Source organism: Tachyglossus aculeatus, chromosome 5 (genome assembly GCF_015852505.1).
Source record: "Tachyglossus aculeatus isolate mTacAcu1 chromosome 5, mTacAcu1.pri, whole genome shotgun sequence".
Lineage (NCBI taxonomy): Eukaryota > Metazoa > Chordata > Mammalia > Monotremata > Tachyglossidae > Tachyglossus > Tachyglossus aculeatus.
In genome coordinates this window covers 55560193-55585922 of record NC_052070.1, presented here as the reverse complement: position 1 = coordinate 55585922, position 25730 = coordinate 55560193, and the positions used below count along the sequence as shown (strand labels likewise).

General features: G+C 46.6%; 1 protein-coding gene across 1 annotated transcript in view; it reads left to right on the top strand.

The window, feature by feature from the left end:
• Nucleotides 1-1685: 1685 nt before the first annotated feature.
• RCC2 (regulator of chromosome condensation 2) overlaps nt 1686-25730 on the top strand; it is a 47588-nt gene continuing 23543 nt past the window's right edge. Inside the window, exons 1-4 of the mRNA XM_038747017.1 lie at nt 1686-1804; nt 2258-2330; nt 2575-2903; nt 24905-24998. Of these exons, the coding sequence (XP_038602945.1) occupies nt 2583-2903; nt 24905-24998 (415 nt within the window). The 5' untranslated portion in view covers nt 1686-1804; nt 2258-2330; nt 2575-2582. The remainder of the gene's footprint in view (nt 1805-2257; nt 2331-2574; nt 2904-24904; nt 24999-25730) is intronic.

Below are 25730 nucleotides of genomic sequence, written 5' to 3'. Positions count from 1 at the left end.
ACTGAGGCGAAAAGTAGTTAATGTGCACAAAGTTAAACAGCAGTTATTCTATCCTGGTGGGGCCAGGATTAAAACTCAGGACCTCCTCCTTCCACTGGGCAGCAGCTCTCAATCAGGCATGTGTTAATCAATCAATCAATGATACTTATTGAGTGCTTAGTACGTGCAGAGCACTGTACTAAGCCCTTGGGAGAGTATGAAATAACAGAGTAGGTACGTGTTCCCTGCCCACAGAAAGCTCATAGTCTAGTCCAGTTCAAAGGAGTCTGAAAAACATGACTTTCAGTCCATCCTGAAACATTTCAATAAAAATTACCATCTTTTTAAAAACCCTGTGCAGTTTGTATTGAAGGAACTGGACAAGCTGCACCTTCGTTGCTGTTGTTTTTTGGAAAAGAGCGGTGAAGACTCGGTCAGTGCTGAATTCTTTTTAAGTCCAAAGTTCATTTTCCTTTAGAAAGATTCCTTTGAAAATAGAATGTACTGCACACAGCCTGCATGGACACTATCTGCAGAAATATTCCTTAGCATTCATTAGTTCACTCAATTATTACATTTATCGATGTTGAAAACCCACTCTCTGATTTCTACAGAAAATGCCTGAGTTTCAGGAAAAGAAGAGAAGCAGCTTGGCCTAGCAGCTACAGCATGGGCCTGGGTGTCAGAAGGACCTGGGTTCTAATCCACACTCCACCACTTGTCTGCTGTGTGACCTTGGGCAAGTCACTTAGCTTCTCTGGGCCTTAGTTACCTCATTAGTAAAATGGGCATTAAGAGCCCCATGGGGGACTCCAGCACATAGCACAGAGCCTGGCATATCATCATCAATCGTATTTATTGAGCGCTTACTATGTGCAGAGCACTGTACTAAGCACTTGGGAAGTACAAATTGGCAACATATAGAGACAGTCCCTACCCAACAGTGGGCTCACAGTCTAAAAGGCATATAGTATGTCCTTAATAAATGCCATTAAAAACACCCAAAATTCCAAATCAGTTTGCCCAGACATATTCTTGGGGTAATCCTGTATGCCCGTAAAGTCAAAGTAAGTTTGAGACATGTAGATTGAACCAACTGAAGATAAAGTTTAGGGAAGAGATCTGAGATCCCAATGTGAGCTAAACAGTCTATACCACTCCTATTTATTTACCTCCCTAAAATCTAGAGAAAATAGCGCCGTACTATACTGAACTCTTAACTGTAGGGCTTTCTTTGAGTCATCCACACCTAAAGATGGAGCTATGCTAAAACGGCAGGATTTCGCTTCCCTTGCTCTTTTCTAGCTCTTTTTTTTTCCTGCCCGTACATGTGTTTCTGTTTTGTATTGTAGCATTTGTTCTGGCGGCTCATATTTACATTTTAAGTGTGTCTGGTGGGTGGGCAGGAACCTTTTTCTTACAGGAAAAAAAAAAAGAAAGCAATTAAGTTCTTTTTTTATTTTATTTTTGAGCTTTCCAACCACCCCAATCAGGTAGGGGATTGAAATTCAATAGACGGCAGTTTGCGAGGAAGGGGAAAGTTTTGTTTTTTTTTAAATAAAGAAAAGGTAAAAAAAAAAAAAACCTGGAGGGGGGGGGTATGGGGGATTGAATGAATAAAAAGAGGGAAGGAAGGCGGATCCACGTGGTTTAATCGGAGACAGACAGAGATCCCATTGTTCAAAATCAATAAAAAAAAAAGGCAGACGGAGCAAAAGAAAAGGGAAGCCGGAGGAAAAACTAGAAAGCAGAGCTGAGCAATTTTGCAACCTGGATCAGACAGAAAACGGCCGAGCCGCGCTTGCAAAAGGAGGATCGGGGAAGAGTTGGGAAACATTAAAGTTTTATTTTTCTCATTTGCAAAAACAGGTGTTTGGGTTTTTTTGTTTTGTGCTTTTTTTTTTTTTTTTGCTTTTCCTCCGGGAAAAGCCCCTCCTCCCCCCCCAAAGGATCCGGCTAATAAAAGACCAAGACCCGAATCAACTGGGATGAGGCTGGAGACGTGAATTTGGAGATTGAGCCGTTGGTGGTGGTGGGGAACGGGGCTGGGGGAGGAGGAGGAGGAGAAGGAGGGGGTGGGTCAAGGAAGAGGAGATAATTGAATTTAATTTTTGAGTGGGCTTTAAAACGGGGGAGGAGGGGGGAGTGGAGACACAAAAGCAGCAGGTGGGAGAGGCGGAGAGGGGGGGAACGGGATGGGACGACGTTTCAGCTCTTTAAAGTGTCCCAGATTTCTCTCCGCGGTTGAATTTTCCTCTTTTTTCACTTTTTCGGCCAGGTGGTAAATCCGATGCCGGGGGAATTTTGGTTTTTTTTTTCTTTCCTCCACCGTGAGACTTGATTCTGAGCAGGTTGTCTTTACTGCATGTTTTACGTTTTCTTTTCCAGTGGATTTTTTCCCCCCCGGACTCCCGTTGGGGAAATGGGGTGTGTGTAGGGGGGGATTATCGTGCCAACTTGAGCTCGGTTTGGGGGCTTTGTGTGCGTGTGTCTGTTGGGTTTTTTTTGGGGGGGGGGGGGTTTGGTTTTTTTTTTTATCCCCTCCCTCCAAGTGATTTTGTTAATTGTGTGGCGCGGCTGTCCCCGTGTCCGCAGGCGGGAGGATGCCCAGGAAGAAGGCGAAGGCCTGGGAGGAGCCGAGCTCCGGGAACGGGACCGGCCGCGGAGGGGCGAGGAAGAGGAGCGGGCCGAAGGGGAGGAAGAGGGAGCGGGAGGAGCGGTGCAGCAGTAGCAGCAGCAGCGGAGGAGGAGGAGGAGGAGGAGGCGGTGGGAGCGGGAGCAGCGCCGACGAGGACGGCGGGGGGCTGGATGGGACCCCCGGGGGGGGCAAGCGCCTCGCCAAGCCGGCCAAGGCCTACTCCACCGCCAAGGCGGGGGGCCCCGCCGTCGTCATCACCGAACCGGACCACACCAAGGAGAAGATCGTAAGTCCCCCCCGAAAACCCCGCGCTCCGTCCCGTTGACTCATCCCCTCCTATTTATTGAGCGCCTACCGGGTGCGCTGGGCCGAACGGTGGGGAAGCACGAGGCGGCCTCAGGCCCGAGCACGCTGTGAGCCCGGACCGTCTCTAGATGTTGCCAACTTGGACTTCCCAAGCGCCTAGTACGGTGCTCTGCACACAGTAAGCGCCCAATAAATACGGTTTAGACTGTGAGCCCACTGGTGGGTAGGGGCTGTCTCCTAGATGTTGCCAATTTGTACTTCCCCAAGCGCTTAGTACGGTGCTCTGCACACGGTAAGCGCCCAGTAAGTACGATTTAGACTGCGAGCCCACTGGTGGGTAGGGGCTGTCTCTAGATGTTGCCAATTTGTACTTCCCCAAGCGCCTAGTACGGTGCTCTGCACACAGTAAGCGCCCAATAAATACGATTTAGACTGTGAGTTTACTGTTGGGTAGGGGCTGTCTCTAGATGTTGCCAATTTGGACTTCCCAAGCGCCTAGTACGGTACTCTGCACACAGTAAGCGCCCAATAAATACGATTTAGACTGTGAGCCCACTGGTGGGTAGGGGCTGTCTCTAGATGTTGCCAATTTGTGCTTCCCAAGCGCTTAGTACGGTGCTCTGCGCACGGTAAGCGTCCAATAAATACGATTTAGACCGCGAGCCCACTGGTGGGTAGGGGCTGTCTCTAGATGTTGCCAATTTGTACTTCCCCAAGCGTTTAGTACGGTGCTCTGCACACAGTAAGCGCCCATTAAATACAGTTTAGACTGCAGCCCACTGGTGGGTAGGGGCTGTCTCTAGATGTTGCCAATTTGTACTTCCCCAAGCGCCTAGTACGGTGCTCTGCACACAGTAAGCGCCCAATAAATACGATTTAGACTGTGAGTTTACTGTTGGGTAGGGGCTGTCTCTAGATGTTGCCAATTTGTACTTCTCCAAGCGCCTAGTACAGTGCTCTGCACACAGTAAGCGCCCAATAAATACGATTTAGACTGTGAGCCCACTGGTGGGTAGGGGCTGTCTCTAGATGTTGCCAATTTGTACTTCCCAAGCGCTTAGTACGGTGCTCTGCACACAGTAAGCGCCCAATAAGTACGATTTAGACTGCGAGCCCAGTGTTGGGTAGGGGCTGTCTCTAGATGTTGCCAATTTGTACTTCCCCAAGCGCCTAGTACGGTGCTCTGCACACTGTAAGCGCTCAATAAATACGATTGATTGATTGAATGAATGAGGGAATGAAAAGGCCCGGCCGGGGTGGGGGCGGGAAAACCTGCAGTCGGTCTTGTTGATTCATTCCGTCGTATTTATTGAGCGCCTAGAGAAGCAGCGTGGCTCAGTGGAAAGAGCACGGGCTTTGGAGTCTGAGGCCATGGGTTCGAATCCCGCCACCTTCACATGTCTGCTGTGTGACCTTGGGCAAGTCACTTAACTTCCCTTAGCCTCAGTTCCTTTATCTGTAAAATGGGGATGAAGACTGTGATCCCCACGTGGGACAACCTGATTACCTTGTATCTCCCCCAGAGCTTAGAACAGTGCTTTGCACATAGTAAGCGCTTAATAAATGCCATTATTATTTATTATTTATTACTGTGTGCAGAGCGCTGAGCTAAGCAATTGGGAAGTACGAGTCGGCCTCAGTTCCGACCACACCATTGATTCATTCCATCGTATTTATTGAGCGCCTACTGTGTGCAGAGCACTGTGCTACGCGCTTGGGAAGTACGAGTCGGCCTCAGTTCCGACCACACCATTGATCAATCAATCAATCAATCGTATTTATTGAGCGCTTACTGTGTGCAGAGTACTGTGCTAAGCGCTTGGGAAGTAGAAGTTGGCAACATATAGAGACAGTCCCTACCCAACAGTCGGGGGGTGGGGGGGGGGTGGCGGGAAAACCTGCAGTCGGTCCTGTTGATTCATTCCGTCGTATTTATTGAGCGCCTACTGGGTGCAGAGCGCTGTGCTAAACGTTTGGGAAGTACGAGTCGGCCTCAGTTCCGACCGCACCATTGATTCATTCCGTCGTATTTATTGAGCGCTTACTGTGTGCAGAGCACTAGATGTTGCCAACTTGGACTTCCCAAGCGCTTAGTACGGTGCTCTGCACACAGTAAGCGCTCAGTAAATACGACTGAATGAATGAAGCCCCGGCTGGGGTGGGGGCGGGAAAACCTGCAGTCGGTCTTGTTGATTCATTCCGTCGTATTTATTGAGCGCCTAGAGAAGCTTTGTGGCTCAGTGGAAAGAGCACGGGCTTTGGAGTCAGAAGTCATGGGTTCGAATCCCGGCTCCGCCACATGTCTGCTGTGTGACCTTGGGCAAGTCACTTAACTTCCCTGAGCCTCGGTTCCCTTATCTGTAAAATGGGGATGAAGACTGTGAGCCCCACGTGGGACAACCTGATCACCTTGTATCTCCCCCAGAGCTTAGAACAGTGCTTTGCACATAGTAAGTGCTTAATAAATGCCATTATTATTTATTGTTTATTACTGTGTGCAGAGCGCCGGGCTAAGCGCTTGGGAAGTACGAGTCGGCCTCAGTTCCGACCACACCATTGATTCATTCCGTCGTATTTATTGAGCGCCTACTGTGTACAGAGCACTGTGCTAAGCGCTTGGGAAGTACGAGTCGGCCTCAGTTCCGACCACACCATTGATTCATTCAGTCGTATTTATTGAGCGCCTACTGTGTGCAGAGCACTGTGCTAAGCGCTTGGGAAGTACGAGTCGGCCTCAGTTCCGACCACACCATTGATTCATTCCGTCGTATTTATTGAGCGCCTACTGTGTGCAGAGCACTGTGCTAAGCGCTTGGGAAGTACGAGTCGGCCTCAGTTCCGACTGCACCAAGGAGACTGTGAGCCCGGACCGTCTCTCTGTGTTGCCAACTTGTACTTCCCAAGCGCTTAGTACGGTGCTCTGCACACAGTAAGCGCTCAGTAAATACGACTGAATGAATGAAGTCCCGGCCGGGGTGGGAGCGGGAAAACCTGCAGTCGGTCCTGTTTATTCATTCCGTCGTATTTATTGAGCGCCTACTGTGTGTAGAGCACTGTGCTAAGCGCTTGGGAAGTACGAGTTGGTCTCAGTTCTGACCACATCATTCATTCATTCATTCAATCGCATTTATTGAGCGCTTAATGTGTGCAGAGCACTGTACTAAGCGCTTGGGTAGTCCAAGTTGGCAACATCTAGAGACGGTCCCTACCCAACAGCGGGCTCACAGTCTAGAAGAGGAGAAGATCCTAAGTCCCGGCCGGGGGCGGGCGGGAAAACCTGCAGTCAGTCCTGTTGATTCATTCCGTGGTATTTATTGAGTGCCTAATGTGTGCGGAGCGCTGTGCTAAGTGCTTGGCACGTACGAGTCGGCCTCAGTTCGGGCCACACCATTGATTCATTCCATCATATTTATTGAGCGCTTACTGTGTGCAGAGCACTGTACTAAGCGCTTGGGAAGTACGAGTCGGCCTCAGTTCCGACCACACCATTGATTCATTTAATCGTATTTACTGAGTGCTTACTGTGTGCAGAGCACTGTACTAAGCGCTTGGGAAGTACGAGTCGGCCTCAGTTCCGACCACACCATTGATTCATTTAATCGTATTTATTGAGTGCTTACTGTGTGCAGAGCACTGTACTAAGCGCTTGGGAAGTACAAGTTGGCAACATACAGAGACGGTCTCTACCCAACAGTGGGCTCACAGTCTGGAAGGGGGAGACAGAGAACAAAACAAAACATTAACAAAATAAAATAAATAGAATGAATATGTACAAATAAAATAGAGTAATAAATACGTACGAACATATATACATATATACAGGTGCTGTGGGGAGGGGAAGGAGGTAAGGCACGGGGGATGGGGAGGAGAGGGAGAGGAAGGTGGGGGCTCAGTGTGGGAAGGCCTCCTGGAGGAGGTGAGCTCTCAGTAGGACTTTGAAGGGAGGAAGAGAGCTAGCTTGGCGAATGTGCGGAGGGAGGGCGTTCCAGGGCAGGGGAAGGACGTGGGCCGGGGGTCGATGGTGGGACAGGTGAGAACGAGGCACAGTGAGGAGATGAGCGGCAGCGGAGCGGAGGGGGCGGGCTGGGCTGGAGAAGGAGAGAAGGGAGGTGAGGTAGGAGGGGGTGAGGGGATGTACAGCCTTGAAGCCAAGGGTGAGGAGTTTTTGCCTGATGTGTAGGTTGATTGGTAGCCACTGGAGATTTTTGAGGAGGGGAGTAACATGCCCAGAGCGTTTCTGGACAAAGACAGTCCGGGCAGCAGCGTGAAGTATGGATTGAAGTGGGGAGAGACAAGAGGATAGGAGATCGGAGAGGAGGCTGATGCAGTAGTCCAGACGGGATAGGATGAGAGCTTGAACGAGCAGGGTAGCGGTATGGATGGAGAGGAAAGGGCGGATCTTGGCGATGTTGCGGAGCTGAGACCGGCAGGTTTTGGTGACGGCTTGGATGCAAGGGGTGAACGAGAGAGCGGAGTTGAGGATGACACCAAGGTTGCGGGCTTGTGAGACGGGAAGGATGGTAGTGCCGTCAACAGAGATGGGAAAGTCAGGGAGAGGGCAGGGTTTGGGAGGGAAGACAAGGACTTCAGTCTTGGACATGTTGAGTTTTAGGTGGCGGGCAGACATCTAGATGGAGATGTCCCGAAGGCAGGAGATGCGAGCCTGGAGGGAGGGAGAGAGAGCAGGGGCAGAGATGTAGATCTGGGGGTCATCAGCGTAGAGATGATAGTTGAAGCTGTGGGAGCGAATGAGTTCACCAAGGGAGTGAGTGTAGATTGAGGACAGAAGGGGACCAAGAACTGACCCTCGAGAAAGCCCTACAGTAAGGGGATGGGAGGGGGAGGAGGATCCCTCAAAAGAGACTGAGAATGAACGGCCGGAGAGATAAGAGGAGAACCAGGAGAGGACGGAGTCTGAAGCCAAGGTTGGATAGCATGTTGAGGAGAAGGGGGTGGTCCACAGTGTCGAAGGCAGCTGAGAGGTCGAGGAGGATTAGGATAGAGTAGGAGCCGTTGGATTTGGCAAGCAGGAGGTCATTGGTGACCTTTGAGAGGGCAGTTTCCATGGAATGTAGGGGATGGAAGCCAGACTGGAGAGGGTTGAGGAGAGAGTTGGTGTTGAGGAATTCGAGGCAGCGCGTGTAGACGACTTGTTCAAGGAGTTTGGAAAGGAATGGTAGGAGGGAGATAGGGTTCTTGCCACTGAGGCACGCCACTTCTCCAAGAGAATTTGGCTTCCCACGGTCCTGCCCCGCCACATCTCCTCAGGGAAGGGCACCTGTATATATGTATATCACCTGTATAAACGTATATATGTTTAACACATTTATTGCTCCATTTATTTTGCTTGTACATATTTATTCTATTTATTTTATTTTGTTAATATGTTTTGTTGTCTGTCTCCCCCTTCTAGACTGTGAGCCCGCTGTTGGGTAGGGACCGTCTCTAGATGTTGCCAACTTGTACTTCCCAAGCGCTTAGTACAGTGCTCTGCACACAGTAAGCGCTCAATAAATATGATTGAATGAATGAATGAATGAAAGGGCAGCGGGCTGGGCAGGGCCTAGCCCTGCCAGGATGTCCTCATTTGGAAGTCTGAATGTGAGAGGAGGAGGAGGAGGAGGACTGTGAGCCCTCTGTGGGTAGGGACCCTCTCTATGTGTTGCCAGCTTGTACTTCCCAAGCGATTAGTACAGTGCCCTGCACACAGTAAGCGCTCAAAAAATACGATTGAATGAATGAGGCCTTCCCAGAATGAGCCCCCTCCTCCCCCTCCCCCCACCATACCTCCTTCCCCTCCCCACAGCACCTGTATATATGTATATATGTTTGTACATATTTATTACTCTATTTATTTTACTTGTACATATTCTGTTTATTTTATTTTAATATGTTTTGTTGTCTGTCTCCCCCTTCTATAATAATGATAGCATTTATTAAGCACTTACTATGTGCAAAGCACTGTTCTAAGTGCTGGGGAGGTTACAAGGTGATCAGATTGTCCCACGGGGGGCTCACAGTCTTAGTCCCCATTTTACAGATGAGATAACAGGTGCAGAGAAGTTAAGTGACTTTCCCAAAGTCACACAGATGACAAGTGGGGGAGCCGGGATTTGAACCCATGACCTCTGACTCCAAAGCCCGGGCTCTTTCCACTGAGCCACGCTGCTTCTATACTGTGAGCCCGCTGTTGGGTAGGGACCAGCTCTAGTTGTTGCCAAATTGTACTTCCCAAGTGCTTAGTACAGTACTCTCCACACAGTAAGCACTCAATAAATACAATTGAATGATTGAGGCCTTCCCAGAATGAGCCCCCTCCTTCCTCTCCCCCTCCTCCCCATCCCCCCCATCCTTTCCTCCTTCCCCTCCCCATAGCACCTGTATATATGTTTGTATATATTTATTACTCTATTTATTTTACTTGTACATATTTATTCTGTTTATTTTATTTTGTTAGTATGTTTTGTTCTGTTGTCTGTCTTCCCCTTCTAGACTGTGAGCCCACTGTTGGGTAGGGACCGTATCTAGATGTTGCCAATTTGTACTTCCCAAGCGCTTAGTACAGTGCTCTGCACATAGTAAGCACTCAATAATTTATTATTATAATAATAAAGCTCTACCTCCTTCCCCTCCGCACAGCACTTGTATATATATTTTGCCCAAGGTCACATGGCAGACAAGTGACAAGTTTAGAACCCAGTTCTCCTGACTCCCAGGACCATATTTTTTCCATTAGGCCACCAGGCTTCCCATATCATCTGCAAATAGATGTGAAGCGTAAGCTTCTGATAATAATCATCATTATTATTATTATTATTATGGTATTTGTTAAGTCCTTAGTATGTGCCAGGCACTGTACTAAACGTTGGGGTGGATACAAGCAAATCAGTTTGGATACAGCCCCTGTCACCTCTCCCCCTTCTAGACTCTGAGCCCGCTGTTGGGTAGGGACCGTCTCTAGGTGTTGCTAACTTGTACTTCCGAAGCGCTTAGTACAGTGCTATGCAGACAGCGCTCAATAAATAAGCATGAATGAATGAATGTTGTGTTCACTATGTGCCAGGCACTGTACTAAACGTTGGGGTGGATACAAGCAAATCAGTTTGGACACAGCCCCTGTCATGTCTCCCCCTTGTAGACTGTGAGCCCATTGTTGGGTAGGGACCATCTCTGTATGTTGCTAACTTGTACTTCCCAAGCGCTTAGTACAGTGCTATGCAGACAGCGCTCAATAAATAAGAATGAATGAATGAATGTTGTGTTCACTATGTGCCAGGCACTGTACTAAACGTTGGGGTGGATACAAGCAAATCAGTTTGGACACAGCCCCTGTCACGTCTCCCCCTTCTAGACTGTGAGCCTGTTGTTGGGTAGGGACCATCTCTGTATGTTGCTAACTTGTACTTCCCAAGCGCTCAGTACAGTCCCCTGCACACAGTAGGCGCTCAATAAATACGATTTAATGAATGAATGAATGAATGAATGAATGAATGAACGAATGAATGAACGGCAGCCGCCATCCCCTCCCCTGGTAGTCATGGCGGCGGTTTGCCGCGGCTTTGAGGTTCCCGCCGCCGTGGACTGCGCATGCTCGGCGGGCACCCCCCCCCCCCTCGCTTCTGCGCATGCTCTCCGCTGTCCTCCTCTTCCCGCCGGCCGCCTGAGGAGGGAGGGCCGCGCGCGCATGCGCACGGGCCCCGTCCTTTCGAGGTGGGGGAAGGCCTGGAGTCGTTGAGGCGACCACCATTGTTTTCCTCCCTCGGCCCTTCCCGGTGGGGAGGTCTCCATTCATTCATTCAGTCGTATTTATTGAGCACCTACTATGTGCAGAGCACTGTACTGAGCGCTTGGGAAGTCCAAGTTGCCAACATCTAGAGCCGGCCCCTACCCAGCAGCGGGCTCACAGTCTAGAAGGGGGAGACAGGCAACAAAAAACATATTAACAAAATAAAATGAATAAATATGTACAAGTAAAATAAATAAATAGAGTAATAAATACGTACAAACATCAGTGGAAAGAGCACGGGCTTTGGAGTCAGAAGTTGTGGGTTCAAATCCTTGCTCCGCCAATTTTCAGCTGGGTGACTTTGGACAAGTCACTTAACTTCTCTGGGCCACAGTTACCTTATCTGTAAAATGGGGATGAAGACTGTGAGCCCCCCCCCGTGGGACAACCTGATCACCTTGCAACCTCCCCAGCGCTTAGAACAGTGCTTTGCACGTAGTAAGCGCTTAATAAATGCAATCATTATTATTATTATTATACATATATACAGGTGCGGTGGGGAGGGGAAGGAGGAAAGGCGGCGGGGGATGGTGAGGGGGAAGAGGGGGAGAGGAAGGAGGGGGCTCAGTAAGGGAAGGCCTCATTCATTCAATCATTTATTGAGCGCTTACTGTGTGCAGAGCACTGTACTGAGCGCTTGGGAAGTCCAAGTTGGCAACATCTAGAGACGGTCCCTACCCAACAGCGGGCTCACAGTCTTAGAAGGGGGAGACAGACAACAAAACAAGACATGTTAACAAAATAAAATAAATAGAATATGTACAAGTAAAATAAATAGAGTAATAAATATGTTCATACATATATACAGGTGCCATGGGGAGGGGAAGGAGGTAAGGTGGGGAATGGGGAGGAGGGGGAGAGGAAGGAAGGGGCTCAGTCGGGGAAGGCCTCCTGGAGGAGGTGAGCTCTCAGTAGGGCTTTGAAGGGAGGAAGAGAGCTAGCTTGGCAGACTTTGTCATTCAGCCAGTCATTCATTCAGGCGTATTTATTGAGCGCTTACTGTGTGCAGAGCTCTTGGGAAGTACAAGTCCGGCAGCATCTAGAGACGGTCCCTACCCCACAGTGGGCCCCCAGTCTAGAAGGGGGAGACAGACAACAAAACAAAACATGTAGACAGGTGTCAAAGTCGTCAGAACAAACAGAATTACAGCTAGATGCACATCATTAGCAAAATAGAGTAGTAAATATGTACAAGTAAAATAGAGTAGTCTGTGCAAATATATACAAGTGCTGTGGGGAGGGGAAGGAGGTAGGGCTTTATTATTATTTATTATAATAATAAATTATTGAGCACTTACTGTATGCAGTAGATAGAATAGTAAATATGTACAAGTAAAATAGAATAATAAATATAATAATAATGGCATTTATTAAGCGCAAAGCACTGTTCTAAGTGCTGGGGAGGATACAAGGTGATCAGGTTGTCCCATGTGGGGCTCACAGTCTTCATCCCCATTTTACAGATGAGGGAACTGAGGCACAGAGAAGTTAAGTGACTTGCCCAAAGTCACAGCTGACAATTGGCCTAGCTGGGATTTGAACCCATGATCTCTGACTCCCAAGCCCGTGCTCTTTCCATTGAGCCATGCTGCTTCTCACATCTTTAACAAAATAAGTAGAATAGTAAATATGTACAAGTAAAATAGAATAATAAATCTAATAATAATAATAATAATGATGGCATTTATTAAGCACTTACTCTGTGCAAAGCACTGTTCTAAGCGCTGGGGAGGTTACAGAGTGATCAGGTTGTCCCACGGGGGGCTCACAGTCTTGGTCCCCATTTAGCAGATGAGGGAACTGAGGCCCAGAGAAGCTAAGTGACTTGCCCAAAGTCACACAGCTGACAATTGGTGGAGCTGGGATTTGAACCCATGACCTCTGACTCCAAAGCTCATGCTCTTTCCACTGAGCCACGCTGCTAAATATATATACAAGTGCTGTGGGGAGGGGAAGGAGGTAGGGCTTTATTATTAGTATTATAATAATAAATTACTTATTGAGTGCTTACTGTGTGCAGAGCACTGTACGAAGCGCTTGGGAAGTACAAATCCGTAACAGAGACGGTCCCTGCCCAACAATGGGCTCCTAGTCTAGAAGGGGGAAACATTCCAGCGCATTTCTTGAGCACTTACTGTGTGCAGAGTACTGTATTCATTTGGCGTGGATCAGTGGAAGGAGCACGGGCTTTAGAGTCAGAGGTCATGGGTTCTAATCCTGACCCTGCCACTATTCGGCTGTGTGACTTTGGGTAAGTCACTTAACTTCTCTGGGCCTCAGTCACCTCATCTGGAAAATGGGGATTAAGATTGTGAGCCCCACGTGGGACAACCTCATCACCTTGTATCCTCCCAGAGCTTAGAACAGTGCTTTCAACATAGTAAGCGCTTAACAAATGCCATTATTATTATTATTATTCAATCGTACTTATTCATTCATTCAATTGTACTGAGCACTTACTATGTGCAGAGCACTGTACTAAGCACTTGGGAAGTACAAGTCAGCAACAGAGAAGCAGCATAGCTCAGACGAAAGAGCCTGGGCTTTGGAGTCATAGGTCGTGGGTTCAAATCCCAGCTCTGCAACTTGTCAGCTGTGTGACTTTGGGCAAGTCACTTAACTTCTCTGGGCCTCAGTTACCTCATCTGGAAAATGGGGATGAAGACTGTGAGCCCCCCCGTGGGACAACCTGATCACCTTGTAACCTCCCCAGTGCTTAGAACAGTGCTTTGCACATAGTAAGTGCTTAATAAATGCCATTAAAAAAAACATAGTGAGCGCTTACTGTCTGCAGAGCACTGTATTCATTCATTTACAGAAGCAGTGTGGCTTAGTGGAAAAAGTCAGAGGTCTTGGGTTCCAATTCCGGCTTCACCATTTGTCAGCTGTGTGACTTTGGGCAAATCACTTCTCTAGGCCTCAGTTACCTCATCTGTAAAATGGGTATTGAGTGTGAGCCCTTACGTGGGACAACCTGATCACCTTGTATCTACCCCAGCACTTAGAGCAGTGCTTGGCACATGGTAAGCTTGTGAGCCCCCCGTGGGACAACCTGATCACCTTGTAACCTCCCCAGTGTTTAGAACAGTGCTTACACATAGTAAGCGCTTAATAAATGCCATCATCATCATTATTATTATTATTATTAAGCGCTTAACAAATTCATTCATTCAATCATATTTATTGAGCGCTTACTGTGTGCAGAGCACTGTACTAAGCGCTTGGGAAGTACAAGTCGGCAATATATAGAGATGGTCCCTACCCAACAACGGGTTCACATCATCATTATTATTATTCATTTCATTCAATCGTATTTATTGAGTGCTTACTATGTGCAGAACACTGTACTAAGCACTTGGAAAGTACAATTCGGCGACAGAGACAATCACTGTCTACTTGTTTTGTTGTCTGTCTCCCCCTTCTAGACTGTGAGCCCCTTGTTGGGTGGGGACTGTCTCTGTTGCCAAATTGTACTTTCCAAGTGCTTAGTACAGTGTCCTAAGCACACGGTAAGCGCTCAATAAATACGATTGAATGAATGAATGACAATCCCTATCCAACACCGGGGTCACAGTCTAGAAGAGGGGGACAGACAACAAAACAAGTAGACAGGCGTCAGTACCATCAAAATACTGTACTCAGTGCTTGGGAGAGGACGATACAGTATTAGACACATTCCCTGCCCACAGTGAACTTACAGTCTAGAGGGAGCAACCGTTCTGGGTTAAGCCTTGGACTTGGACAGGGACTGAGTCTGGTATGTTAAGTGCTTAGTACAGTGCTCTGCACACAGTAAGCGCTCAATAAATACTATTGAATGAATGAATCTGGCTCTGCCATTGTCCACTGCGTGACCTTGGGCACTTCCTTGGGCCTCAGTTATCTCATCTGTAAAATGGGGATTGAGACTGTGATCCCCGTGTGGGACAGGACTGTGTCCAACCTGATTTGCTTGTATCCACCCCAGTGCTTAGTACAGTGTTTGGCACATACTAAGCGCTTAACATACCATAATTGTTACTATCATCTTATTAAATTATAGCACTTCGCACAGTGCTTGATACAAGTAAATGCTTAATAAATACCATCATACATATTATTAATGTATGACAACGACTGAAGTCTTACCCAGTGACAGCACCTACAGAGGCCCAAAGCAGGTTCCTGCTCAGGAATTATTCCACTGGACAGCCATTCACTCAACCAAAATTCAATATTCAATATTTATTGAATATTCAATATTTATTGAATTCAATAATTTATTGAATTATTGAATTGAATATTAAGTAGTGGGGAAAAAAACACTGCTGAGAATCAGATATGGTCCCTGGCCTCCTCAGGGATCACAACCTAAGAATAAGTTCAGGGTTGGGGCAGTCCCCAACAGCTCTTGCAGCACAGATGGGACATGGACTTCACCCAATATTCACAAGGAAATACTAAGTCATTAATGCCCTTAAAAAGTGGCCTCACTGAAGGAGGAGAAAGAAGCATTCTACTGACCATTGAGTCAAGTGCTGGATCTCCCCAAAAGCTAATTAATCAATCAGTTGGATTGAATGCTTGCTATGTGCAGATCATCATACTAAGCGCTTGGGAGAGTGCAATATAGAAGTTGGTAGACACGTTCCCCGCCCGCAACGAGCACTGAAGTGCCGGTGGTTGACAGTTGCAGCAAGCTGGGCAAATGATTGAGAAACCAGAAGGAATTTGATAACGTAAGAATGTGTAGGGTTTCTGCCTTAAAAACACCCCTCCACAGTTCACTTGGCTTTTTCCCTTTAAAGACCTACAGGAGAGATTTCACAGGCTAATGTAGTCAGGGTATTCCACTAACGTCATTCATACTCAGGCGATTGACTTTAAAATAGAGCGGACTGTTGTAAGGCCCTGGTTTTGAATCTTGCTTTTAAAATGATTTCAAAAGATAAAGCCTTTACAATCAGCGTCAACATTCTTGATAAGCTTTATTGTCGAGGAGCTCAATTAAGTGGAAAGTTTCTCAATCAGCCGTATGACTTTATGTGTAGAGCAGTATTCTGAGTTGTAGGGACAGTACAATATAACAGACTTGGTAGGCGCTTTCTCACCTCACAACAAGCACCTTTAATAGCCATTTTCCTCTGAGGATTTCATCTTGAAGTCCTATGGAGAGGCCCTCAGGCTTATTGCTTTGGAACCATCACATCCTTTTCTTTAAAAATCTCAAGAGGAGACCCCACAACTTTTCTCTTCAATGACTTCTAGTGCCTTGCCATCCAACTTGGGAATTTTTTAATTTTCTTTTTCTAAGTAGTTTTGGCAACATGTGTGGTTAACTCATCTGGATGTTTTCGCAGTGAGTTTCTGCCAAACATAGAGGCTAGGCATTCTTATTCAAGAATGCCCATATTCTCGTAAAGGGAATTCTGCTTACGTTTGCATTAGACACCCATTTTACAAATGTAAAATATGCAGTCCTTTCCAAGGTCACAACCCGATTTGTAAACTTAAATGATTTACCTCATCTCAAACGGTACATACAGTAGCGCTAGTCTTGTTTTGCAAATCGGGAAACGGAGTGTGGATTAAACTTCGCTGAAGGTCACATTGCATCTCAGTAATTAAAATCAGTATGAGAACCCTGGCCTCAGAACTCCTTGGGGTTGAGTTATGTCTTCTTCCTTGTCCATTCATTCTCAGTTTTTGCCATAAGTGTTTTATCACAGCAACCTGTCATTGATATCTTAGCAGAACTGAACATATTTTATAGGGAAGAAAGACATCTTAATCCTTTGTATCATCAGGCCCCTTGCTGAAACCTCTTTGGCTGTACCTTGTGTGCCTGGCCCTCAGTCAGTCAATCAGTCAGTGGTATTTATTGAGCGCTTACCATGTGCAGTGCACTGTACTAAGTGCTTGGGAGAGTAGGTATAACCGTGGATAGACATGTTCCCTGCCCGCAACGAGTTTACAGTCTAGAGGTCTCCTCCCTGTGACCCTGGTGTCACAAAGGATCAGGGGTCTGAATCCAGCTGCAAGGGTCTGTGGCCCCTCACACCTGCCTGGAAGCAGTGTGGCCTAGTGCTTAGAGCGCACGCCTGGGAGTCAGAAGGACCTGGGTTCTAATCCAGCCTCTGCCACTTGTCTGCTGTATGATCTTGGGCGAGTCACTTAACTTCTCTGTACCTCAGTTACCTCATCTGTGAAACGGGAGTTTTGACAGAGCCCCATGTGGAACAAGGGACTGTGTCCATCCTGATCACCTTTTATCTACCGTAGCTCACAGTGCCTGCACATAATAATCACTTAACAAATACCATTAAAAAAAGAAAAGCTCCTTGTGGGCAGGGAATGTGTCCATCAACTCTACGCTTCCAAAGGTTCAGGACAGTGCTCTGCCCTTAGTAAGCGCTCAGTAAATGCCACTGATTCATCCCACTCCCATGTCACCCACAAGGTTTCTGTAGGGCTCCTGACCTCCCGTATCCTTCCGGAACAGTGGCACCATTTGGGTGTGATTTTTAGAAACATTTTGAAAGATGAGCTGCATAAAAGGACGCTCTGGGTGGGTCTTGTGGTCAAATGGTGTCCAAGACCACGTACCCAGAGATTATTAGCAGAAACGGCTATGAAGGAGTGGCTCATAAAAGGGAACAAATAGAGCTGTTGTAAAAACGTTGTCTTGATCAATGCCCCGCTCTTAGGGTTGTAGCCAGGGGAAAAGCAATCCTTCTTTTAGTCCTTGAGGTCCCCTCTATTCAATAGGTTTACATTTCGATATACCCATCCAATTTTGGTTACTAGTAGTCAACTACTTGGGACTCGGCCTTTGCGGCAGCTTACTTTGTAGCATTCTTGTTAATCTGTTCAAGCAAGTGGCATTTGCCGTATATCGGATGTTAGCTGAGTGCAGAAGGCCAGATTGCACAGGTCCTTGCAGTATAATTTTTTTCCAATCTAGGGTTGGTGAAGGTTTTGTAGACCCCAAGACAAATCCGTCCAATTGGAAAGGAGCAAATAAATATAAAGGAAAACTGGGCCTGAAGCCTGTTTTAGTTGATGGCCCATTAGGGAATTTATCGTTGCAGGCATTTTTCTGAGCAGCCCTGTGTCCGAGGAGAGAGAGATGCAGCCTTCCAAATGAATGTATGTTAAAAGGTTGACTCTCGGCCGTGCAAATGTGCTCCTGGTACATGGGCAATAATTCAAAAGTAGCTTTATATCAGAAATCCCATTTGGTTGATTGAAGAGGCCCATTGCATTTTTCTGCCATTGATGTTCATCTCAGTACACGTTTACGTGACTAGAGTGTATGGAAGTAGCAAGGTGAAATGATATTCTCTTAAGAGGTGGGTGGATTTTGGTGGAATTTTTATTTGATTTATTGAGTTGTCTGTGCCCTTGGATCTGTACCCTTTGTGAACTTCGCGTGCAACCCACCCTCAGCCCCATAGCACTTTTGAACATATAAGTAATTTATTTATATTAATGCCTGTCTCCCCCACTAGACTGTAAGCTCCTTGGGAGCACGAGTTGTATCAACCAACTCTGTTGTTTCGTTCTCTCCCAAGAACTTAGAACAGTGCTCTGCATAGAGTAAGCACTCAGTAAGTGTCATTGATTGGTTTAAGCTCCTGCGCTGATTTTGGAAATGAGCAATAGCCCAGAACCCAGAATGATCTTCTTTGTTCCATCGTGTAAAACTGAATTATGTTTTAGAGAAGTGGCATGGCGTAGTGGATAGAGCACGAGCCCGGGACTCAGAAGGTCATGGGTTCCAATACCGGCTCTCCATTTATTCAGTCATATTTATTGAGTGCTTACTGTGTGCAGAGCACTGTACTAAGCGCTTGGGAAGTACAAGTTGGTGACTTACAGGGGCGGTCCCTACCCAACAACAGGCTCACAGTTTAGAAGGGGGAGACACACAACAAGAAGGGGGAGACAGACAACAAAACAAAACATGTGGACAGGTGTCAAATCGTCAGAATAAATAGAATTAAAGCTAAATGCACATAATTAACAAAATAAATAGAATAGTAAATATGTACAAGTAAAATAGAGTAATAAATCTGTACAAAGATTATATATATTACATATATATATATATTATATATATACAGGTGCTGTGGGGAGAGGAAGGAGGTAGGGCAGGGGAATGGGGAGGAGGAGAGAAAAAAGGGGGCTCAGTTTGGGAAGGCCTCTTGGAGGAGGTGAGCTCTCAGTAGGGCTTTGAAGGGAGGAAGAGAGCTAGCTTGGCAGATGTGTGGAGGGAGGACGTGGGCCAGGGGTCTATGACGAGAAAGGCGAGAACGAGATACAGTGAGGCTCTGCCAGACAAGTGGCTTTGCCACTTGTCTGCTGTATGACCTTGGGCAAGTCACTTCACTTCTCTGGGCCTCAGTTACCTCATCTGTCAAATGGGGATTAAGAGTTTGAGCCCCACGTGGGACAACCTACTTTGTATCTTCTCTAGTGCTTAGAACAGTTTTTGGCACATAGTAAGTGCTTAACAAATGCCATTATTATTAAGGCCGAAAGACATCTTTTGGGTTTTTGTTTTTTTTGACCTGACGCTCCCACTCACTAGAAATATTGTATTTTATGGGAATCATAGGACCACCTGACATCATTCCATATGTTCAAGCTTTCTAGGGTATTGAGGAGGAGGAGTAGTAATAAGTGGGGTTAAGGAATATTTCGGTTCCTCATGGTTTCAGATTTTTGGTTTTTCACATGAGAAAGTGGAGGGGCAAGTTTGAAAATGGTGCGAAGGTTTCAAAAAGGGGCAGCAAGCAACCGTAGTTGGCCAACCATAAATTCATTCTTTGCATTAATTCATCTTGCAAAGTGACCCCTTTTAATCCTGTATGTGAAAACAAAAAGGCCACAATGTTTATCACCTCCAAATTTTATCAATAGGACAATGAAGTCTCTTCCCTGTCATCACTGCACTTAGAGCCTAATTGTAATGTTAAATATGTCTAGTACTCCCCTTAACCTTAATTCAGCTTGACAATTATGGCAGATTGTAATATAAATACCTGAGTTTGTGTGTTGTGCTAATATCCAAAAGACAATCAGGGGCACCCCAGTCATGCAAATTTTGGGGAGCTGTATCACAAAGAGAGGACCCCATGATCTCATTTGTCATTCCAGCATCTGTTGTGGTACCTACCAGAAAAAGCTAGAACTTTTTCTTTAGTGGATTCCTTCTCAGGGTCCTGGTGGTTAGCACCATTGAGACTTTGAAAACTGGGGAAGTAGCTTAGAGTCAGTTTAATGATTTGAGTGGTAATCAATCAGTGGTATTTGTTGAGCTTTTACTGTGTGCAGAGCACTCACTATGCTGGCCATATGGGAGATTTCAGTACAGTGGAGTTCAAAGACTCGATCCTGCCCGTAAGGAGCTTACAGTCTAGAGGGGGGAAAAGTCTATGCTCACCCTCAAAATGTGCCCCCCATCCCTCATGGCAGATGTTTTTGGAGTTGTCTGAGACCAATGCGATTCATTCCTCCAAACAACTTTGATCTGATTTTTCCTTTCTGATAACATGAGAAGCAGCATGGCCTGAGTTGGGCCTGGGAGTTAGAGGACCTCAATCAGTCAATCAGTGGTACCTACGGAGTACTTCCTGTATATATGTTTGTACATATTTATTACTCTATTTATTTATCTTGTGCATATCTATTCTATTTATTTTATTTTGTTAGTATGTTTGGTTTTGTTCCCTGTCTCCCCCTTCTAGACTGTGAGCCCGCTGTTGGGTAGGGACTGTCTCTATGTGTTACCGACTTGTACTTCCCAAGCGCTTAGTACAGTGCTCTGCACACAGTAAGCGCTCAATAAATACGATTGATTGATTGATTGCAGAGCACTGTACTAAGCACCTGGGAGAGTACAGTACAACCGAGTTGGTGGATGGGTTTCCTACCCACAGTAAACTTACAGTTTACAGAGGGAGACGGACATTAATAAAAGTTAGGAACTTATAATTTGTTATTTATAGATAGGTACATAAGTGCTGTGGGATTGAAACTGGGGCAAATACCAAATGCCTAAAACGTCACGGATCCAAGTGCATAGAAGACGGAGAAGGGAGAGGACTTAATTTGGGAAGGCCTGTTGGAGATTCATTCAATCGTATTTATTGAGCACTTATTGTATGCAGAGCACTGTGCTAAGCATTTAGGGTTTTGAAGGTGGGGAAATCAGTCAATCCATTGTATTTATTGAGAGTTTATTGTAGGACTCAAGTTCTAATTCCAGCTTCTCCACTTTTTTTAAATGGCATTTATTAAGTGCTTACTATGTTCAAAGCACTGTTCTAAGCGTTGGGGAGGTTACAAGGTGATCAGGTTGTCCCATGGGGGCTCACAGTCCTAATCCCCATTTTACAGATGAGGGAACCGAGGCACAGAGAAGTTAAGTGACTTGCCCAAAGTCACACACACTTACCTGCAGAGTGACCTTGGGCAAGTCGCTTAACTTCTACCTCGATTTCCACCTCTGTAAAATGGGCATAAAATACCTGTTCTCCCTTCTTAGACGACAAACCCCTGTGTGGGACAGGGTTTGTTTCTGATCAGCTTACACTGCATCCCCCCCTGTTTAATCCAGTGCCCGGCACAAAGTAAGCGCTCAGCAAATACCTTAGAAGCAGCGTGGCTAAGTGGAAAGAGCATGGGCATGGGTTCGAATTCTGCCTCCACCACTTGCCAGCTGTGTGACTTGGGGCAAGTCACTTCACGTCTCTGTGCCTCAGTTACCTCATCTGTAAAATGGGGATTAAGACTGTGCCCCACGTGGGATCACCTTGTATCGCCCTCAGCACTTAAGAACAGTAGTAAGTGCTTAACAAATACCATCATTATTATATTATTTTTCTCCTCCATTCACCATGATCCTGGCAATAACTGTTGCTACCACGCCGATAATGAATGGAGAGTAAGTCTGTTGCATCTGCTGAGAACCCACAAGGCTTTTCCTTCCTGTTTCTTAAGATAGAAGAGATGATGTATAACCACCCGCCGTTCATCCATCCCCTAACGTCCTTTGGGCCATAGAAATAGTAGTCCGGCATATCATCAGATCGTGGGGCGGGGCCTGCCGGTTAAAGGGAGCCGAGGACCGATAACCAGGGGAAACGAAGCAGGCCTCAAGTAGTCTAGGTATTATGTGGCACAGCAGTGGTACTGGTATCTTGTCTTAAAAGTGTATCTTTAAATAATTGAAATGTGGCAGAGAGACTTTCTTGTCTGATACCTCGACTGTGTCATTTCCCTTTCCTTTTCAAGTCCGAATTGACCACCTTCTTCACACCCTGCATTCTCCGGCACTGGGGCAGCATCTGTCCTCTTGGGGCTAGTGCCTGTAATTTCAGTTGTAAAACTAGGAAGCTAACTGGAAAGAAAAGAATTCAAACAATCGGTCGTATTTATTGAGCGTTTACTGTGTGCAGAACGCTAGTGAGCGCTTGGGAGAGTACATTATGACCCCGTCTCTATATGTTGCCAACTTGTACTTCCCAAGTGCTTAGTACAGTGCTGTGCACACAGTAAGCGCTCAATAAATACGAGTGAATGAATGAATGAATCTGTAATTTATTTAGTTATATTAATGTCTGTCTCCCGTCTGGACTCTAAGCTCGTTGTGGGCAGGGATTGTGTCTGTTTATTGTTATATTGTACTCTCATAAGTGTTAGGTAAAGTGCTTTGCTCACAATAAGTGCTCAATAAATACCATTGACAGTATCACAGATACATTCCTTAGAGAAGCAGCATGGCTCAGTGGAAAGAGCACAGGCTTGGAAGTCAGAGGTCATGGGTTCTAATCCTGGCTCCACCACAGGTCTGCTGTGTGGCCTTGGGCAAGTCACTTAACTTTTGAGCCTCAGTTACCTCTTCTGTAAAATGGGGATTAAGACTGTGAGCCCCACGTGGGACAACCTGATCACCTTGTACCCCCCAGTGCTTAGAACAGTGCTTGGCACATAGTAAGCGCTTAATAAATGCCATTATTATTATAGTAAGCGTTTAACAAATGCCATCATCATTATTATTATTATGCCTTGCCCACAACCAGCGTAAATTCATGTATTTAATATCCAAAGGGCATGGTAAGGTTTCTTGAACACCCCCTTTCCAAGTTTGTGCGGTTCCATAGGAGGAGAAGCAGCGTGGTCTAGTGGGTAGAGCCTGGGCCTCTGCCACCTGCCCAGTGTCTGAACTTGGGCAAGTCCCTTCTAGACTGTGAGCCTGCTGTTGAGTAGGGACCGCCTGTATATGTTGCCAACTTGTACTTCCCAAGTGCTTAGTACAGTGCTCTGCACACAGTAAGCGCTCAATAAATATGAATGAATGAATGAATGACATCGCTTCAGTGGGCTTCAGTTACCTCATCTGTAAAATGTGGATTAAGACTGTGAGCCCCATATAGGACATGGATTGTGTGCAGTCTAATTAGGTTCTATCTACCCCAGCACTTAGTATAGTGCCTGGCACATAGTATGCACTTAATAAATACCTTTTTTTAAAAAAAAAAAACAAGTAAGGATGGAAGGATCTGTAGAGACCTCCCTCCTCTGCTCTGGGTTTGATTGATATGCTGTTAATGAAGGGGCAAAACTGGTTTCTTGTTCCTTCCCCTGCATGATGAATAGGCAGCCCAGGAGGAGTTTTGAAATGAATTCAGAGTGAGTTTCCCAGGCCCCCCCAGGAGCCTGCTGTAGTTGGGGGTGGGGCAGGGGCTGACTCAAACTGAGTCCCAAGAACATGTGTCTGGAAACTCTGGCTTCTCACACTCTGAGCCCTGGGGAATTCCTCGTTTCACTCACCATCGATTTCCCTGCCTAATGGAAGAGCAGGATGAATTGACTCTGAATTAAATGCCACCCCTGGACTCTCAGCTTTTCTCTTGGCTGGTTCGGAACCTCCTCTTTCCCTGCAAATTTAGAGGTAAAGAGGCTAGATGGAAAAGCATCTTTGGGTTCTTGGGTCAAACTGTGGAGGACCCTTTCCATCTTGGATTCCTGGGTAAATCTGTAGTCAAGTCAGTCAGTCACTCATTTATTGAGCACTTATTATGTGCACTGTACTAAACGCTTGGGAGTGTACAGTATAACAAGATAACAGACACATTCCTTTCCCACAATGAGCTTACAGTCAAGAGAGATCTGTAGAGGCCCCTTCGAAGACTGGTGGGCCAGGAAGGAGAGGAGCAGTCGGAGAATCTATTTTTTAAATTTATTTATTAAGGTATTTTTTATAAGTGCGTATTATGTGTCAGGAAACGTTCTAAGCTCAGGGGACGATAGGAGTTCTTCTAGACTGTGAGCCCGTTGTTGGGTAGGGTTGGGTACGTTGCCGATTTGAACTTCCCAAGCGCTTAGTACAGTGCTCTGCACACAGTAAGCGCTCAATGAATACGATTGAATGAATGAGTTCATCAGGTCAGACACAGGCCCTGTCGCACGTAGGTTTCACAGTCTAGGTGGGAGGAAAAAGTACTGAATCCCCATTTTACAGTTGAGGAAACTGAGGCACAGAGAAGTTAAGTGACTTGCCCAAGCCCTCACAACAACTGGCAGACCCAGGTTTAGAGCCAAAGTCCTGGGTCCCAGGCCTGTGCTCTTTCCACTAGGTCATGCTATTTCCTGTGAAAATGTGAGTACTTGACAGAAATGAAGAGCCATGACAGCAGAAGAAATTCTTAGCTCTGTGCAGCTAAAATGTCTTATGCAGAGCATTGTTTGTGCCATGCAGGAAAATTTAGATCTGGCCCTGTGGATAAGCCAGTTATGATTTTTCCCTTCCATGACACCGCAGGCATTTTGCAAATACCTGTGCATGACAGTTTGTGGGGGAAGGAGGGAATGTATTCCGATTTTTGTGTGTGTGTTTTGCCAAAGTAATTTAAAAAAGAAATCAAAGGATAAAAATGAGCCTTGGGCATAGCAAATGAGGGGCTCTGAGCAGGGATGGGATTACATGCATAGAGCATGGAGATTAGGTTGTGCTGCTGCCCAGAGCTACTTTAGCTAGTGGTGAGAAGCTGCTAGGTGAACAGAGGCAAAGCTAACAATGAATGATTTTTCCTTTTGTTTCCTGTGGACTGCTTAGAGCCCCGCAAAGCTGTGGAGATTCTCCTTTTCCTGTGTGCAAGAGCAGCTTCCAGCCTGACTTTTTCTCTCACTTTTTTTATCTCTTGTAGAAACTCGAAGGGTCTAAGGGCAAGGGGCAGCTCCTGATTTTCGGAGCCACCAACTGGGACCTCATCGGCCGCAAAGAAGTGCCTAAGCAGCAAGGTAGGAAAACACGAGTTGCCCAGGGCTAAACAACCCACTGAATTGAAAACGAGAAGTGTAGATGAAGAAGTGATTCCCCTAGCCCTCCTACTTACCTTCTTCCCGAATTCATGCTCTGCTCTATGCAAGCCATAAGAGCACCAGCTATCCAGGACGAGAGGCGAAAATCTTTTAACTTAAAATGGGCAACGGTATTGGTAGTGCCCGACGTGATTCCCTATGGCCGTAGCGTGATCGGGAAAGCAGCAGTCAGGAGAGTGCACCCCTAGAAGGTGCTTTTTTCTCCCTCCTCTTCCCCTCCTTTGGAATTCCGAAAGAGACCACCCTCTCGATTTTCAGCCCACTGAGAACAGAAGCAAGCATGCCTATTTTAGGACTGCATTTCCTGCCCGGGAGATCCCAGACTACTCTCTAACCCCGCTTTGTCCGTGAGGCAAGTCATTGCACACTGGTTCTCTGGAAGCCAAGACGGGAATGAAGCACAGCATAGCCAGTGGAAACGGAGCAGGCAGGTTTACAGTGAAGATGTGGCGTTGCCCGCCCATGTTGGAGCTGGGTTCGAGCAACAGGGTATGCACCTGTCCCTGTAAGAAAATCACCCCAAGTTCCTGGGGCTTTGCTCCTCTCCCTGCTCACTGTGCTAGAACAGGGTTTACTAGCGCTTGGAGATTTGTGGAGTCCGCAAGGAAGACATCTGCAGCATTCGGGTCTCCGAGACCCCTAGACTGCCCT